Here is an 18,072-nt window from a genome sequence, read left to right as displayed (position 1 = left end):
GTCTTACCTAGAGATAAAACCGTTGTTTGATGGTTATCTTATAGTGTTCAGTCATTGCGAAAAATATTTTTAATTAGTTAAAAACTATAATTAATTAAAAACTACATTTTTTTATGTATATAGACGTTAGCGATGTATTATTCCGGGAAGCTCGTCTATCTCCCGAACATCGGGTTTGCGACAACATCGATTTGGAAATTATCGTTGCAGAGTATGGAAATTATTACAAGATGAAATTTCAAAAATATCCTATATTGTGTAAGAAAATAACTGGAAGGGAAATGACGAGGGAAGTGACAAATGCAAGCAAAACGTAAGAATTTAAATTATTTAACGATATTAAACGGTATTCAACGTATTCAACGTATTCAACGTATTCAACGTATTACAATATGATCCAGTGTTTGTAGAAGTATTGAGACAAAAGCCCAATCTGTTAGTAAACAAGCGAGAAGTGAGCCTGTGAAAGAGACGAATCTACAGCAGAAGATAACTGATGACAATACGAATCATATTAATCTCGCAATGACAGTGACGTCAATATTCCCCAATGAGAGTGATGGACGCTCATCAGAAGAGCTATTTAACGTCCCAATGGAACAATCCATGCAATCGAAGATATTGAAATGCATTGAAAAGCTTTATTCAGATAATCCGGAATTACGAGGCTGAGGACATCTCATGCGTAAGTTCTTTTCGATTAATATACATATCGTAAAGCTTTTAAACGATAAAATTCCCGTCGATAAACCGTCCAACGTATATCGACGATGACGTGATTTCAGTAACGCTTCAAATATCAAATTACGTAACACTTACTTAATATAGAGAAGACGCCATTTTATCTTTGTATCATCACAGGAGATCATAGTAAGCAAATTAAATGTACATTGGGATGACGTTATAGGCCCAGAGGAATGTAAAACCGCTGTTAAGGAAGCCGTTGTGTATCCCCTTAAGTATCCTATCTTTTTTGCTGGCCCGTTTTCCCCCTGGAAAGGTATTTTGCTGTACGGCCCACCTGGTACAGGTAAGATACTCGTATTCTTTTCATTTCTGTACGTGTTTACAAGAAATATACAAAACAGGGAAAACGAAGTTAGCGAAGGCAGTCGCGACAGAATGCCATTGCACCTTTTTAACATAACTGCCAGCTCATTGGTCAGCAAATGGAGAGGCGATTCCGAGAAGTATATACGTGTAAGTTGCTTTGTCTATGTAAGTTTCTTTGTTCCTTTGTCTATGAAGGAGAGATTCTAGGTATAAAAAGATTTGATTTTATTTTTCGTCATTTATATATAAATAGAATAGTTGTTTGGAAAACGAAATGATATCATATTCGTGATGAGGCAATGAATCTAAGGAATTTCGAATATAATATTTAATGAATAATACATTTGTTAAACTGAACAGGTTTTATTTGAACTTGCCTATAGTCATTCGCCGACAATTATTTTTATCGACGAGATTGACTGGATCGCCACAAATAAAGGAGACTGTATATTGTCTGAACCTGCAAAGAGATTCGGATCAGAACTTCTTTCTAGATTGGATGGATTAGTGTCTAATGAGAATTCTAATGTAGTTCTTCTAGCTACAACTAATTCCCTTTGGTACGTATATCACGTTATTTCAATGTTTTCTAAGTAGAAAATATCGTAATATTTCTCCAAATTCCAAATATGTTATTGTGTTGTTTGAAGTATTCCTTCATTATTATTAGTATAATAGAACGATAATATTTATTGTAAATATGTTATTAGGGGCATCGATGCAGCTTTACTCAGGCGTCTCGAAAAGCAAATATACGTATCATAACCCAATGAAGTTGCTCGACTTGGTATATTCAAATTATACCTTAGCAACCACTTATTAGAAAATACAGATATTGTAAACCACATAGTAAAATGTACTGAAAGATATTCTTGTGCAGATATAAAATTGCTTTGTAAGCAAGCGTGGCTACTAGAAATAAGCCCGATATGGAGGAGACTTGAAAAGAAAGAAACACCTGTTACCACTTTGAAATATGAATTAAAAAGTTATGAAATATTAGCAAAATTGTTAAAAAAAGGTCACCTACAGTTATGCAAATAGATAAATATGATACGTGGAACAAATAAATACGCAATCGTAAGGACAGATATTGAAAAATATAAATAAATGCATTATCGTTCGAGAAATCATTCGCATGTGTGTGCATGTGTGTATGCGCGCATGTGTGTCATGTGTGTCATGTGTGTGCGCGTGTGTGCGCGCACGCGCTATAGGCTAAGTTTAAAATGTTCGGTTGTATTATATCCTTGTATTATATATGTCGGAGATGAAAGGAAAACCGGAGCCTTCCCTTTGCAATTTTGAGGAAGCCTTCTAATGCTTTAGCCTAGATTTTATCATAACTGTAATTAAGCAATTGTCATTTGTAATTGTTTGATATTTGTGAAAGCGAAAGTGGGTTCGAGGTGACAACTGGTCGCCGAACGTAGCCACGGTCACGGGATAAACGTTTTGCCTGACGAAGGTGTGGATCGGTTGTATTGTTCTCCCTAGAAATCACATAGAATTGTACTTTAGAGATGTCGATATAATGGGACACACGTTGTATTAGGAATCAATCTCCAGACAGAAACTGTCTAGCAACGGCGTTTGAATCTTTCTCGATGTTTCCAAAGAGTATACAACAAACTTTTGACAGAAATTGCCTAGCAACAACGATTGGAACCTTCTCGATGTTTCCAGCGAGCATATAACAAACAAATGCAGTCGTATAGCGAAAAAGATTTTCATCAGATATTCATTCGTGTGATCGCCTTGGGAAGTGATACATCGAGCAATTTACCGAGTGTCTTAGCAATCGTATTTTTTTGTGTTTAAAATTATTCTACGCATAGTAAAAAGTTATCCCGTTGACCGTGGATTCGTTTGAACCCAGGAACATTGTTAATAGCGTTAATTAAATTCATTATTCGTTAGATTTATTATTCGTAAAACATATTATTCGTTACTCTTATTATTCGTTAAACTTATTATTCTTTAATCTAATCATTAGTTAAACTTATCATTTGTTAATCTTATCATTCATTAAACTCAATATTCATAATATTTTGTAAAATCTTGTATATTCGCGTAAATATAATCTCTGTTTCGTAAAACAATGGCTAATTATTCGTTCCTCTTATTGTTCGTTAAACTTATTAATCTTTAATCTAATTATTAGTTAAACTTATCGTTTGTTAATCTTATTATTTATTAAACTCATTATTCATAATATTTTGTAAAATCTTGTTTATTCGTGTAAATATATTCTCTGTTTCGTAAAACAATGGCTAATTCAAACGAAGGATCATTACGCGCCTTAAATCCTAATGATAACCCGACATATATATGTGAGTGTATTTTATCAAAAATATGTTTTTTATGTTTTCTTATCTTAGTAATTATTTTTAAAAAAGTCTTAAAGTCTTATATGAAAATAAAGCCGTTCTTTATTTCAAATAATTGAAGTAAATAAATACAATGAGTTTTATATTTTATTATATCTTATATTATTGTTATATTGTTATTGAAAAAATTGATATAATCAACAGTTCTTCCTGTTCTCTTGATTGTTTCTTGCTTGTTTCAAACCATGATAATAACCTACAAAAGAAATAACATAGTCCATTGAAAATTTAATATACAATAAAATACTTATATGAAATAATTACCTGTGTAATATACCATGTAACCACTAATATACCATGACATCAACATACTTGAAAGTGCGCCTGTATCATTATCTGGTAATCTAGTACATTTTATTAAAATTTCGTATTTTTTTTCCAAATAAAATGTTAAACTTATTCCAAATTACTTATTAATATTAGAAGTATTCAGCATTCCATTAGAATTTTTAAATTGTACTTACTTGGCCATTAATTGTGGTGGTAAAGGAGGTGCAGGTGACATTATATCAGTCATCGAATTGAAAGATGGTCCCGGTATGAAGTGATGTTTATACGCATTTGCTTCTTCAGAGTCACAATCCATTTTTTCTACATTATATTTTTCCGAATTTACATTTGTAGAAAAATTAGTCTCACAAGTCTCATCGTTCTCTTCATTGAATTTCTCTTCCAAAGCTTTCTTTTGTTGTGCTATTTGACTTTGCAAACCTTCTGATTCTAAAAGAGAACTCAACTCGACTTTCTGTGTATTACCATAGCCTAAACACAGAGTAAAAGAAATTTTTGTCATTTAATAGAATGACTGAGTGCCATTCGTTTACTGTCCTTACAGGCAATGTATTAGAATTTCCCGTGCATAAATGTATATGTATAAATGTTTGCCTTGATATATGTAGTAATAATCACTCGTCTAATGAGGAGAATTATATTCCAAGCAGCTAATAATGAACAATAAGTAATATGCATGTTTATGGTTCATGACCCTATATCCCACGGGTCTCCCCATAGACATTGACAGGTGCTCCTGCCCAGTTAAGGACCTGCTGAATGACACTGTGATAGACTATGCGAAAGCCTTTACTTCATATATATATGTATTTTTAGTACATTTCTTAATTGACATAACCATCATGCTAAAGGTATTACCTACAAATTTTACAACACACGGGCTGTTGAGGTTATTCGGTGTGTAAACAGAGAAAACACGTGGATAAATTGTAAGGTAGAAAATATATTTAAATAGAAGTGTAATAAGTAAAAATACAATTTGAGCTGGTCCAGATCCGCACGCTAGCTGTGTTACCTAATAACTGAAAAACCCCGAAGCCAACGTCGCCTGTCTACTGTTTATGGCCTGACTTCGTCGCAGTCTTTTGTCTACACGCTGTCGATGGCTTCAGTGCTTGAGAAAACTAAAAAAAACCAGATGTAGAGTTTTCTTAGAAGTGAACTTCAACACCCTCCCTAAAACTCTACATCCCTACAAACAATTATCTCAAATTTACAAATTATCTCTTAATATTTTCTAACTCTTGTCGTAAATATCTGAAAATTAATTTGTCAATGCCTTCTCAAGTACATTTGCCAGCCGCCTTTCTCTTTTCCATACAAATTAATTTATTACACAAAAAAAAAAAAAAAAAACTAGAAGACTAAACAGATCATGTATCGTTATATCAATTTCGCCTCTATTGTATAAATCTCGCAAGAAATGATATCTTATGTCAATATGCTTACTTCTTTGATGGAATTCTGGATTCTTAATTAATTTCACGGCACTAGTATTGTCTACACATAGCATATACTTAAGGATCTCTAATTTACATTCAAGAAATATTTTCTTTAGCCACATAATTTCTTTCGCTCCTGAGGCTGCACTGACATATTCAGCTTCGGTCGTAGATAGAGCTATACATTGTTGTCGCTTACATTGCCATGTGATGGCCGCATTCGCATACTTACATACAACGCCTGATGTCGACTTTTTTGTTTCTTTGTCGCCTGCATAGTCGGCGTCGCTAAAGGTTTCGAGACTGCCTGCTTTTGTATATAAGAGTCCCATGTCTGCGGTCCCTTTTATGTAGCGCAAAATTCGTTTGACTAATTTCCATTGATACTGGTTTGGATTCTCTAAGTGTCTCGCCGCTATGTTTATTGCAAAACTAATATCTGGCCTACTTACGGTTTGTAAAAACATTAAGTTCCCTACGGCTTCTCTGTATGGTGCGTTACAATCATTATCGCCTATGTTACTTTCGTTCCAATTAGTCTCGATAGGTGTAGAAACACTGTTTGCCTCATTCATATTAAATTTTTCCAATATGTTTTCGATATACCTACTCTGATGAATGAATATTGAACCATCTTCTAACCTATTAATTTCAAGTTCAAGAAAACTCTTTACTTCTTTCGAACTCGTAATTTTGAATTCTTTATTTAAATCATCGAAGACTTTATCAATTAAAGATTCGTCTGAAGCTGCTACCAGTCCATCGTCTACGTATATGGTCATCAACATTAATTTGTCGTCTTTTGTATAAATATAAAAACAAGGATCTGCGTTATTCTGATAAAATTTTAAGTTCGAGATAAATTTTGTGAAACTTTCCGTCCAACATCTTGGAGACTGCTTTAAGCCATATAGGCTTTTTAGCAATTTACAAACCCGATTTGTACCATCATCATAACCTTTTGGTTGTTTCATATAAATATCTTCTTTCAGACTTCCGTATAAGAATGCGGTTTTAATGTCGAACTGTCCGAGGTGTAAATTATTTTTGGCTGCAATACTGAGCATTAATCTAATTGTGTCAAACCGAGCAACGGGACTGTATGTTTCCTTATAATCTATGCCTTCTTTCTGTGAACACCCTTTTATTACAAGTCGCGCTTTGTATCGTTCCGAGTTGTCCGGATTTAGCTTTATCGTTAAACCCCACCTATTGCTAAGTACCTTCTGATCTTTAGGTTTTTCTACAAGTATCCACGTCTTATTTTCATGGTGCGATTTCATTTCATCATTCATAGCTGTTTCCCATAACTCTTTCTTTTCGGATCTCATCGCTTCATTAAAATCCACCGGTAATTCTTCCGCCACGTACGTTACTGGGTTACCATAAAAATCGGTTCGTTTGATCTTATCTCTATCTCTCAATTGTCTCACATTGTCGCTAGTTCCATGAGGTTGTTTTTCATGTTCACTCTCTGCACTTTCATACGTACATGCTCTATCGCTCTGCGCACTCACATCTTCGCGCTCGACAATTTTCTGTAAAATTAATTTTACGAATTTCGCATTTTCTAGTTCAGGCTTAAATATTACGTCACGGCTTAATATTACATTTTTTACTGTTGGCACGTACACTCGATACCCCCGTTCGTCATCTAAATAGCCTACCAAATATCCTTTGTTAGCCTTTTTGTCAAGTTTTGTCCTTTTCTCCGCAGGTATGTGAGCAAAGCACTCAGTACCGAAAACCCTAATCTTTTCTAAATTCGGCGGTTTCCCGTACCACAGTTCATATGGTGTTTTCTTATCTTGTCTTGTCGGCCCCGTCTTATTTATGACATGTACTGCTGTGTTCATGGCTTCGGCCCACAAGAACAGCGGTAGATTTGGTTTCGAATATAGCATCGACCGACCTGCCTCTACTATTGTTCTATTTTCCCTTTCTGCGACACCATTCTGTTCAGGAGTGTATGGGACGTTAATCGTGTGCCTAATTCCCTGACTTCTTAAAAAGTCTTTGACTTCTTTATTTTGGAATTCTTTCCCTCCATCACTATGAATTTCTTTAATTTTATCCTTAAATTGATTTTCAACTTCTAGGCAAAAGGTTTTTAGTTTTTCCATTACTTCTGACTTACGTCGTAAGAAGTAAATCTTTGTGAATTTTGAAAAATCATCTTTAAATGTCAGAAAATACAGTTTCTTGCCTAATGACTCGACTTCCATAGGTCCACATACATCCGTATAAATAATTTCGCGAGGTTTAGTCGCCCGATTGATTTTCTCGTGAAAACTCGATCTATGCCGTTTCCCGTACGCGCAACCTTCACAGAAAAAGTTATTATCCTCTACAACTTTCATATTTGAATTCTTTAAGAATTCTTTAACATGTCTGATGTTCTGATGACATAGCCGTTCGTGCTATAATTGCAATGTGTCCGCGTTTGACTCCGCTCTATTGCCAAAATTACAAACTGACGGTATGATAACTCGCATATCTACTTTATACAAATTTCCGATAACAGAACCTCTTGCTATTATTTTCTGATTTTGTAAAAATATGCAATTGGTACCTTCCTTTGAAATACAAAAATCTATGCCCCTTCTTGCGACAGATCTAATCGAAAATAGATTTCTTTTCATACCTGGTACGTATAGAACATCGTTCATTGTACATGTTACCCATTTGCCGTCCACAAAAGTCTCTGCTCTGATTTTTCCTTTGCCGCACGCATCCATGAACGGACCATCGCCGATCTCTATCTTCACCGTGTTATCGAATTCTTCGAAAACGCTGAACCATTCCCGTCGTCCTGTCATGTGATCCGTAGCCCCTGAGTCGATTATCCAAACATCAGCGTTTGCCGTTTGTATCGCTGAGGTACTTCCTAATACACCAATTCCGCTGTGATCCCGATTTTGGTTTCTAGGTTCCTGGTTGTCTCTATTGTTGCTTCTTCTGTTATTTTTCAAACAGTTTTTGCTGGTGTGGCCTTTCCTTTTGCATATAAAGCATCTAAAGCAATCCTTCTTTAGATGGCCAACTTTTCCACAGTTAAAGCAACTTGGTCCTTGTTTCTCGTATTCACGTTTACTTGACTGCTTCTGCTGTTCCCTTTTATAATTATTACCTTTTGTTACCAGTGCTACCGATGTTTCCTGGTCGTCTTTCTTCCATCTAATTTCTTCCGTCATCAGCCTGGTACTAAGCCTGTCTAAGGTCTTCTTTTCTTCTTCCACGGAATCCCACGCACTGTGAAAATGATCGAATTTGTTTGGTAACACCGATAAAATGTGTGTTATCAGCATTTTGTCGTCAATTTCACTCCCAAGGACTTTCATCTTCGCCGCTATGAGTTCCAACTTTGATAGGCTGTAAGAGACATTTTCAGATTCTTCCCATTTAAAATCGAAGCACTGCTTCTGGACCATATTTAAATTCTCATCCTCATGACTTCATGTCATATACTGTATTCAGCTTTTTCCACATTTGATGTGCTGTCGTGCAACATAAAAGAAGATCCAACGGTTTCTTTCCTACTGAGGTCACGATTAATTTTCTCGCTAATCGATCTGCTTTCAAAAATCTTCCACGAGCGATTTCTTTCTCCGCGCTGTTACCTGGATGACACAAATTCTCTTCACACACGTTGATCAGGTCGTCATCTTCCTCCAAAAGTGTACGCATAACAAAACGCCACTGGAGCCAATTTTCTTCGCCGCGTAACATCTCGACCTTCGCACTTGCTGATTCCATTTTAGCACTATCCCTTATTTTACTAAGCACAACACATTAACAATTTATTCATTTCACGTTGCTACCTTGCAATTTACAGCCCTGGGCCCATAACCTGTTGAGGTTATTCGGTGTGTAAACAGAGAAAATACGCGGATAAATTGTAAGGTAGAAAATATATTTAAATAGAAGTGTAATAAGTAAAAATACAATTTGAGCTGGTCCAGATCCGCACGCTAGCTGTGTTACCTAATAACTGAAAAACCCCGAAGCCAACGTCGCCTGTCTACTGTTTATGGCCTGACTTCGTCGCAGTCTTTTGTCTACACGCTGTCGATGGCTTCAGTGCTTGAGAAAACTAAAAAGACCGGATGTAGAGTTTTCTTAGAAGTGGTAACCATTTCAACACGTGCCATTGTTTTCATAAATTTTTGATATTATAGCTTCATAAATTTCTCCATCCTCTGAGTATATTGCACGATAAGGTGCTCCTATGATCCATTTCTATAGAGAAAAGATGTGTATACAAATAAATATAAGTAAATAGCAAAATAAAATAATTTGCTTCTTAATCAATATATTTAATAATATTCTGTATCAAATTTGTATTATTCTATCAAAATCACAACCTTGTGTAATTTACTTGCGTGTTTAGGCTGCTTAAGATTTTGTAGGTTTTCTTTCGGTTGAGAATTTCCAACATCCATTCCCATTCGCTTGATAACTTCTTCTTTTGCTAAATTTATTGCTTTATCATATGCTTCTATTAATGCACTATCCCCAAACATTATCATTGGCTGTGTCTGTATCCTTTTGAGATAGCAAATTATACGTTATTAATATTGATACAAGTATTTTATTATCAAACTATTGCAAATTATCATATATGTTATTTTTCAAAAATTGACCAAAAGGTAATGGATACTGTTAATTACTATTATGCTAAGATCTTGTACTAAAATTATGATAAAACCATTACGTTTCCATTACCATACATACGTTTCCATTTCCTCGTATAAAAAGAACATTCATATCATCTGCCATTTTAAAATAACATCATTTAAATATTGAATTTGCTTCTGAAATATTAATTTGTCTCATTTCTTTAACTCTAACACATTGTAAACAATGATGACATTATACCAACTATAATACTAAAAATCTATTCCCCATTCATTCGAAAGATTATTGAAGCAAGGTTAACATTGAATGTTCCCAAACTTCAATAACTGTATTTTACTTTCTTTACAATATCTAACAATATATTAGAATACTATAAAAAATATTGTATGCACAAGAAACTGTTTATAGCGAAATAGCAAAAGAATTAATCACATATTATAACTAAAACGAGATTGTTAAGTAGATTATATTATACTGCATATGCGTTAGTGTTTCAGCTGGTAAATATAGTTTTTATATCTGAAGATAAATAAGATTTAATTCTATAAAATTGCATAATGAATTACACATATATCTATTACTATTCGTATTTCCCCTTAGTTGTATGTTGTCAATAGCATCAATCACGAACATATAAATAAATATAGAAGAAACCGTTCGGAAAAGGAAAGGGAAAAATGAACATGGAAGACAAGAAAGTTTTCTTCATGTTTAGCGTATGCGTGATACGCTTTGAATGTCTCAGATAAAGATAAAGATAAAGATACTCTGCTCATTTCTATTTGTTCCGCAGAACGAGAAATTTGTTGTCTTTCATATTGGTTTTTACGATTCAATTTTTGGGCAGTTTTCCCTAGCGAGTGTCGGTCCCTGTTTGATATAACCAGACCGTAATTTATACAGATATGTAATATAGATATATATTTGTAAAACTGAAATCAGATGAAATAAATGTTGCCTGAGGTTTTAAACGTTTAATAAAAACAATATTTCATTTGGAAAAAAATGTAAGATATGTAAAATTACACATTGATCATTTTGCTGGTCTTGTATCATAAAACGTGTGGCCCGAAGAGCACGTGTCCGGTAGAGATACGTCACTTGTGTTAGGAATCGTTTTATAACCTATCACAGTAAGGGAACGTCCCAGTATAGCAGCCGAAGAATGCCGTGGAAGTTTTTGTACAAAGTACAATTGATCTCCAATTGATATTTTCCGCAATACTTATCTGGTGTTCGGTCAGGGTGTCCCATACTCATGATATTTATGACAGTGGAATGGCGTTAGTAAATCACTTACAAAAATTTTCGAGATCAATTCTCGGTATTGCATCAAATTATTCAAAATATACAAGCAACACAACGTTGCCCTTTTTGCAGGCAACAAGAGGAATATCGACCACGCAACCACTTTCAGAAAAACAAGAGTAAGTGATACAAATTTTCTTGTGCTTTCCTTCTTTTTTTAATAGAATTTCGGTACTTACCTTCCAATATAAAATTGGTGTCAAAATAATAATGCTAATAATAATGTCTAAGAAATTTTTCTCTTTGTAGGAGTATAACATCTAGAAAAATAACATAGTATTAATAGAATAGTATTAATAAGTACAACATTGACAGTGAACAACTAAAAATATAACACTGTTATAAATATATGATATACGAATTTTATTTATGTATTATTAAGACAAGTATATCTTATTTTTAAATTATTTCTATTATCATAAGTGATACATATAATTAAGGTATAATTAAGAGAAGATTAATTGAAGAAACACAAAAAATAAAGAAAATAATTATATTGAGATAATTTTTATCTTTCATAAATATTATTTTCAGAGTAAATATAACGTTTGTTAAAGCAAGTGGAGAGAGAATCAAAGCAAATGGGAAAGTTGGAGATACTATATTAGACATAGTAGTAAATAATGAAATTGATTTAGATGGATATGGTATGTTTTAAAGAAGCATAATTTACTTAATTTAAAATAAATAATTTTGAGGTAGAAAATATTTGAAAATTTTAATTTTTATCACGTTTAATATTCTTATTATTTTTAACTTTTGATACTTTATTATATAAGTATGTTGTAATATTAAAATATAATTGATATAGGTGCTTGTGAAGGAACATTAACTTGTAGTATGTGCCATTTAATATTTTCGAAAGAAGTTTATGATGCACTTCCTGACAAACCAACAGATGAAGAATTAGACATGTTGGATTTAGCATATGAATTAACAGATACGTTAGTTCATAATAATCAGTATCAAATCATTCACATTATTAATTCTATTACCTTTTAATATTTTATAAAGTGAATTTTTCTATTTAAATTTATGTAAAAACAGGTTAGTATTGGGTACTTCGAAATCTGCATCTCAGTGTAGAATTTCAAATCGCTATCTCTGAATACTACGAAACTGAAATTATAATAAATTTTCATAGTTTTTTATTTACGACCCTATAATCATTACAAATCTATGTTTGAATTAGCATATTTACAATGTTGATTTTCAAATGGATAAATAGAAATCTTATTGTGTATTAGTATTAATTTGTATAGCAATAAATATATTTATTGACATATTCAGTTATATAATATTTAATTTCAGGTCACGGCTAGGCTGTCAAACAGTAATGTCTAAGGAACTAGATGGAATTGAGGTAAGAGTTCCATCAACAATTAATGATGCAAGAGCATAACTGAAATTATCTATAGGTTTTTGAAAATTTGTATACAATGTTATACATCTCTTGTTAAAAAAACCCTTGTTATAATTATTAAAATATTGGTATTAAAAAATATAATAAAGAATCTTGTGTTTAAATGTGAAGCTTATATATATACATATGTTATAGTATAATTGCAATTTTGATATTTGTACATTGCCATTGTAAAAAGCCTATCCAATTATGAAGAAAATATATCTTTTATTTTTAATATACAGGGTGTCAATTTTAAAACGTTCATCTAAATTATTTTCGTTACTATTAAAGATAAGAAGAAATTACTAAGGAAGACTTAAATGGTTTTAAGATGTGTACTTGGTTATGATAAAAAAGACTCTTGTGGAATAAATTTTGCAACTTCTGAAAGATTAGATAAAAGCTTAGAACCTAAAAAATAATTTGAAATTAATTTCGTTTAGATATACTGTTTGATTTCTTAGCTATGGGCAAGTTTAAAAGATCATCAAACTCATGGTCAACAAAACAACAGAAATGTACATGCAATGCTTTTCCGTTTCACAACAAGTTATCTGACACTATCATCATTTTCGTGGCACATGCAACATTATCGATTCAGTATAGTAATGTTTTGGATTAAAACAAATGTCTCGACATTGGAGCAAAATATTTAAACCTTTAAGGACTAAAATTAAAACTTATGAGTTTGTTTATAATTTTAATAGATTTTATTAATATTGTGTTTACTGGTTTATTAATTACAAGAAAGTTTGTAAAAGACTGAAGTTTTACGTAAAAAGTACAAATATTCTTTCAACAAAATTAGTCAAATCACATCATTATTTATACATATTGTATATAAATAAAATATGCGGATATATTGCTTTACCCTAGAATTAAAATTCAATAATATTGAAGAATCTTATTTATTCAGATTTTGTACATTATCGCTTCTAACCTCGGATAATAGAACAACAAATTAAATATTTTTAAACAAAAAAACTTTGTTCCTTTGTTTGATTTCCTTTGCTCGCGTTTCTTAACTACTTAGATATAAAATACTTACGTTTTCGAAAATTCATACTTCACAAGCTACTAAATGCTTTATCTGTTCAGAATAACTTATTGTTTTCTTAACTAGGCACATACCAAATACATCTATTAAGTTGGTATTTCTCATAATTACCAGTACATAAAGCTAAAACACTTTTGTACTATGCTTGTTATACATGGATCTAACAAATAATTTAACTTGTGTATTGTCGTTTGTATATTTTGTTACGTGTAAAATATTCTATTTCTACACTACTTACAAGTTCGATAAAGTGTACATTACACATCGTGAAATTTACATATTTTCACTTGGTTACCCTGCCCAATTCGAATATAATTCAGAACGTATGTGCTATATTTATATATTCTGCATTTGTTTTGTATATTATGTACACTGATCTGATCTTTGTAAACGCGAGTTTTGCGATATTAATGAGAAATTTGCCAATTTAATGGAAGTTGTTAATTTTTTCTGGCACGTTTCACGTTAGCAGACATGTTTCTTAAGTTACAGTCGAAAAGTGTTTTTATGTAAAAGAATAGGAATGATCAAGTTATTTTAAGGTGACAAGATATTTCACGTCTTCTATTTAAATATAGCGTTAAATTTTAATTCCGTCAATTCGTATATACTCATACATCGAATTTCCTTTTCTCATGTCATTTCTTTTCTTTCATTTCACATTTAATTACAAAGATAAAGTGTAAGTACGTTCCTCATAAAATTAATATCAAATGTCGCAAAATATACAAAAGTAAACTAAGAAGAGGGGTACATATTATTACACAAACTGTCGTTCATATTGCATATGTACATATGCAGTATAAAAACAATACTGTTTAGTTTTTAATCTCTTGTTTAAATAATCCTAATATCTAAATTTGTATCGGTCATTGATTCGATATAACTGTGTTTATTGGAAGTAATTAAGCTATAGCCTGCGCACAAGAGAAGAAGGAACAAACACGTATAGTATACACGCTTAAATAACAAAATTAAGTCAGTTTACGTTCAATGTGAACTTGATCAAAGTTCCAGTCTCGAATTATAGAGTTTCTTACTATCAGTTTACAAAATTCGATATTACGATTATGTACCGTATTTGAAAAACATAAAATGCTTTGTTCAATTTTAAATAAACCTAATATTTACCAAAGCGAATACGAAAAAAATGTTATCATCAAACTCAATTTTCAATTATCAAACTTAATCCAGCACAAATACAAATGTTATTCGTGCTTTTTTACTTTTACTACTCTTCAACTCTCTATAGTTCGAGATTTGAGTTCCGCTAACTTTCTTTCTACTGCGCATGCGCAACAGGAAAACTTGAATTACACGTAATAGTCAAAAATTCGAAAATCTTATCCTTTCGTGGCAGAGAAAGTAACCTAGGACTAGAGGTTCCATAACATTAATAATAATAAGGCAATAATATTAATATTAATAATAATGTAATCGAGTACTACTAACAATATTAATAATAATAATAGTATGGTAATGGCAAGATACACGCGGGTATAAATTAATCATTCCTTTCGTAATATCTACGACGTCTTCGGGATATTCTTTAGAAATTACTTTATTTCTGGTCAATATTCATTAACGAGCAACTTTTCTCTCTGTTTCTTATCACGATTTTTTTCACTTCATCACAATTGTACCGTTAGAAATTATTCAAAACATTGTTAAAATGTCCATGAAATATATGCAATTGCCGTATTGAATAAGCGAGTAATGAAGTTGCTGTTTCACTGAATAAAAGTGAAATCTCCAATGCGTGTGCTCAAGTATATAAGCTAAAAAAAGATTGGTACATCAATGCCTATTATTCTTAATCAATATTCATCATTTAACAATTAGGACCGAATTTTTACAAACCAACTCTAAACCACGACCCAATTTACAAATAAAAAGATCGATGTGTAAATTAACTATCAACTATTAACCTCCAATCCTATGTGAAGATATAATGTTCGGACCAAATTTCTAAACTAACGTGGACAATTCATGCGGACTATTGGTGGTTGCTGCGCTACTTAGATCCAATGTGGCAGCCGGAAGACCAGAACTGACGCTGCCGGTTGCTTCCCGTGGCAAATGCTGCGATCTATTTAGCTTATTTCCAAGACTCGGTGGCGATCTATCTGCTGGTGTATCCGGTGGCGTAACCACGTTTCTGTGTCCGCTCACGTTCAGATGATTGTGCGTCGCCGCGATCGGAGCTGGCGATGAGAGCAACAAGGGCGGTGGAGACATTGACACGTGTCGATGATGATGATGGTGATGATAGTGTTGGTACTGTGCAGCTCGGCCGTGCGTTGCGTGGTTGGTATTTAGTTGGTTCGTCACGGGCCCGACTTTCGTTGGGCAGCCAGCATGGTGGATGGTTAACGGGCCACGTAGTTGTTGTTGCTGTTGTAGCTGGGGCTGGTTCTGGTGCTGTTGCAGCTGCTGCTGACGCTGCAGCTGTACCGCCGCTTCGCACTGTTCGCGCGCTAACACCTTCACGGCATTCGTCTTCTCCTACGAAATAAGAATGATAGGTTAGGTTGTAGTCAGGGGCCATAACAAATTAAAAAAGTTATAATATAAGAATTTACATTTTAGTTGAAATGCTTCTAGTTACGAATAAGTATTAAAGATGATTCAAATCTTTTTCGTTACCGATAACCATGGTGAAAACTCTTTTGGATTACTTTCAGCCATTGTCAATCTTATTGTCAATACTACATGCTTGACGTAGAAGGAGGGGTACAGAGAAAAAGACTTTTTCTCAGCAAATATAATCGTTACTCAATTATTTTGTTCAACAGTTTTACAAATCTCCCAAAAATAAACGAGAATACGAAAATACACTGCATATCGTGTGTATGGTTATTTATAAAATCCCCTTGAAATAGTTGCGATCGCGGATCACATAAACAAACGAACCTGTCATTCTACAGAGTATCTTTTTCGGTGAAATTATGCAAACGTAAATGTAACTTCGGTAGAACTCCTCGAGAACTTGTAAGCTTATATCACTCTGACCCACCCAGTCCACTCTAAAGTGTATAATTTATAAAAGGGGATTATATTAATACGCGGAGGATGTGGTAGGTGGTAAGTTTTGCATATGAATGTTCGTTGATACAACGAATGGTTAAATGGAGGTTTTCATGAATGTGATAAGGACTAGATCGAATGTTTTAACACTTATAACTAGAATGCGTATTTTTATACAAGTTTGTAGTTTTACGAACATAATCAAAGAAAGAAAATTTTAATCGAGATTTGTTTTCTTATATACGTATATTTTAGCGCATTTTATGCATTTTGCGCCATTTGCGTACTTTTCAATTCCGCACGAATAAAATAAAGATCAGCAATATAATTATAACGCTTCTTAAAAATGTGAAAAATCCTGGTTTCCTAAAAGCTTGCAATTGATTTCAGAAAAATTTTTATGAACTCTACCAGATAAATTATGGTAACTCTGAAAACAAAATTTCACGATAAAATGATTTCCGAGTAAAATACACATAAAAGATGATTTAGACGTGTTTGAACGTGTTCGTTTTCTTTTTTAATAGCGATATGTTCCTACCCTCTGCCACACGAAGACGTTATGGACCATTGCGCATCCACAAAACACGATGCCAAGGCCTATGAAAACCGACGTAACGATTGCCGGTGTGACACCAATTACCTCTCAGAGAAAAGACATCGACTCCCGACTGTCGGACGCCAACGCCGCGACGCATCTTAGTCCCCATCAGAGATAAGGCCCCAACCCCGACTTTCGGACTCCTTGGAATCCACACCAAACCCCCCAACATCCCCAAGCCAAGGTGTATATAAGCCGAGACTTCATCCAGCCCGGGGAGTTCTCGTTCTAGTTGCTGTTCTTGTACAACACCCCTTTTTCTGTTCAACGTTATTCTACTGTAAGTGCCAAAGTCATAATAAAGTTCGATAAAAGAGAATTAATAGTTGGGCTACGACTCAGCTTTCTTTTCTCTCGCAACCCAAGTATCCATTTTACGTGACACCGGCGTCGAATGAAACTGGATGAATGTATACAATATCATACCTGAAAGCATTGTTAGAGGATCATTATAACACGTATGCCATAACAAGCGGGACAAAGAATCAGCGCAAATACATATTCTCAATACATATAATTCTCGAAGCGTAAACTATATACACATGCTTTTCATTGAAATTTTCAATACTAGTCGCAAATTATTTTTCAATTAATTTATTATTTAAGTCTTTATATATCAATTCTCGACGAATAAATTACTTAAATTATAGAGAATCTATCTTCAGGCAATAGAGAATTCAATATTTTTGGTCGTTAAGTAATTTACAAATTTCTAAAACGATTACGTTCGAAGTTTTGGACAGTATTTGAAGTTTCTAACATGACATTAAAAAAAAATAAATAAATTTTATGATATAATTAAAAAAACGTTGTAGTCTATCATAATTTCTATTGCGTCAAATTTATTAAAACGCAGTTTT

The 18,072-nt window shown here is 33.2% G+C and overlaps 3 protein-coding genes and 2 long non-coding RNA genes across 6 annotated transcripts; 3 read left to right on the top strand and 2 right to left on the bottom strand.

Annotated features, from left to right (window-relative positions):
- The first annotated feature begins 237 nt into the window (after positions 1-237).
- On the top strand, positions 238-1,448 carry LOC117240684. The gene is made up of 5 exons (XR_004494766.1): positions 238-313; positions 402-685; positions 862-1,030; positions 1,089-1,200; positions 1,414-1,448. It is a non-coding gene; the product is annotated as an uncharacterized LOC117240684 (long non-coding RNA).
- A 2,056-nt stretch (positions 1,449-3,504) lies between these two features.
- On the bottom strand, positions 3,505-9,948 carry LOC117240686 (survival motor neuron protein-like). Its single transcript, XM_033506724.1, has 7 exons — positions 9,911-9,948; positions 9,541-9,721; positions 9,321-9,415; positions 4,593-4,615; positions 3,908-4,205; positions 3,708-3,787; positions 3,505-3,639 (listed from the first exon to the last, which is right to left on the bottom strand). The coding sequence occupies exons 1-7, from the start codon at positions 9,937-9,939 to the stop codon at positions 3,581-3,583; spliced, it is 765 nt and encodes a 254-aa protein (XP_033362615.1). The 5' UTR covers positions 9,940-9,948; the 3' UTR covers positions 3,505-3,580.
- An 897-nt stretch (positions 9,949-10,845) lies between these two features.
- Positions 10,846-11,702, top strand: LOC117240687. Of its 2 annotated transcripts, none has more exons than XR_004494768.1 (3): positions 10,846-11,097; positions 11,195-11,241; positions 11,657-11,702. It is a non-coding gene; the product is annotated as an uncharacterized LOC117240687 (long non-coding RNA). The 2 variants fall into 2 exon arrangements; XR_004494767.1 differs by lacking the exon at positions 11,657-11,702 and adding an exon at positions 11,372-11,385.
- Positions 11,703-11,745: 43 nt separating this feature from the next.
- On the top strand, positions 11,746-12,616 carry LOC117240685 (adrenodoxin-like protein 2, mitochondrial). Its single transcript, XM_033506723.1, has 3 exons — positions 11,746-11,769; positions 11,934-12,066; positions 12,434-12,616. The coding sequence occupies exons 2-3, from the start codon at positions 11,963-11,965 to the stop codon at positions 12,522-12,524; spliced, it is 195 nt and encodes a 64-aa protein (XP_033362614.1). The 5' UTR covers positions 11,746-11,769; positions 11,934-11,962; the 3' UTR covers positions 12,525-12,616.
- A 2,211-nt stretch (positions 12,617-14,827) lies between these two features.
- Positions 14,828-17,387, bottom strand: LOC117240688 (protein odd-skipped-like). Its single transcript, XM_033506725.1, has 2 exons — positions 17,153-17,387; positions 14,828-16,089 (listed from the first exon to the last, which is right to left on the bottom strand). Exons 1-2 carry the CDS (start codon positions 17,180-17,182, stop codon positions 15,553-15,555), a joined length of 567 nt encoding a protein of 188 aa, XP_033362616.1. The 5' UTR covers positions 17,183-17,387; the 3' UTR covers positions 14,828-15,552.
- Positions 17,388-18,072: the final 685 nt, after the last annotated feature.

The sequence above is a fragment of the Bombus vosnesenskii genome, unplaced genomic scaffold (genome assembly GCF_011952255.1).
Source record: "Bombus vosnesenskii isolate JDL3184/JDL3185 unplaced genomic scaffold, Bvos_JDL3184-5_v1.1 scf7180000014842, whole genome shotgun sequence".
Taxonomy (NCBI): domain Eukaryota; kingdom Metazoa; phylum Arthropoda; class Insecta; order Hymenoptera; family Apidae; genus Bombus; species Bombus vosnesenskii.
The sequence above is the reverse complement of the archived record's forward strand: the minus strand, read 5'-3'. Positions and strand labels throughout refer to the sequence as shown.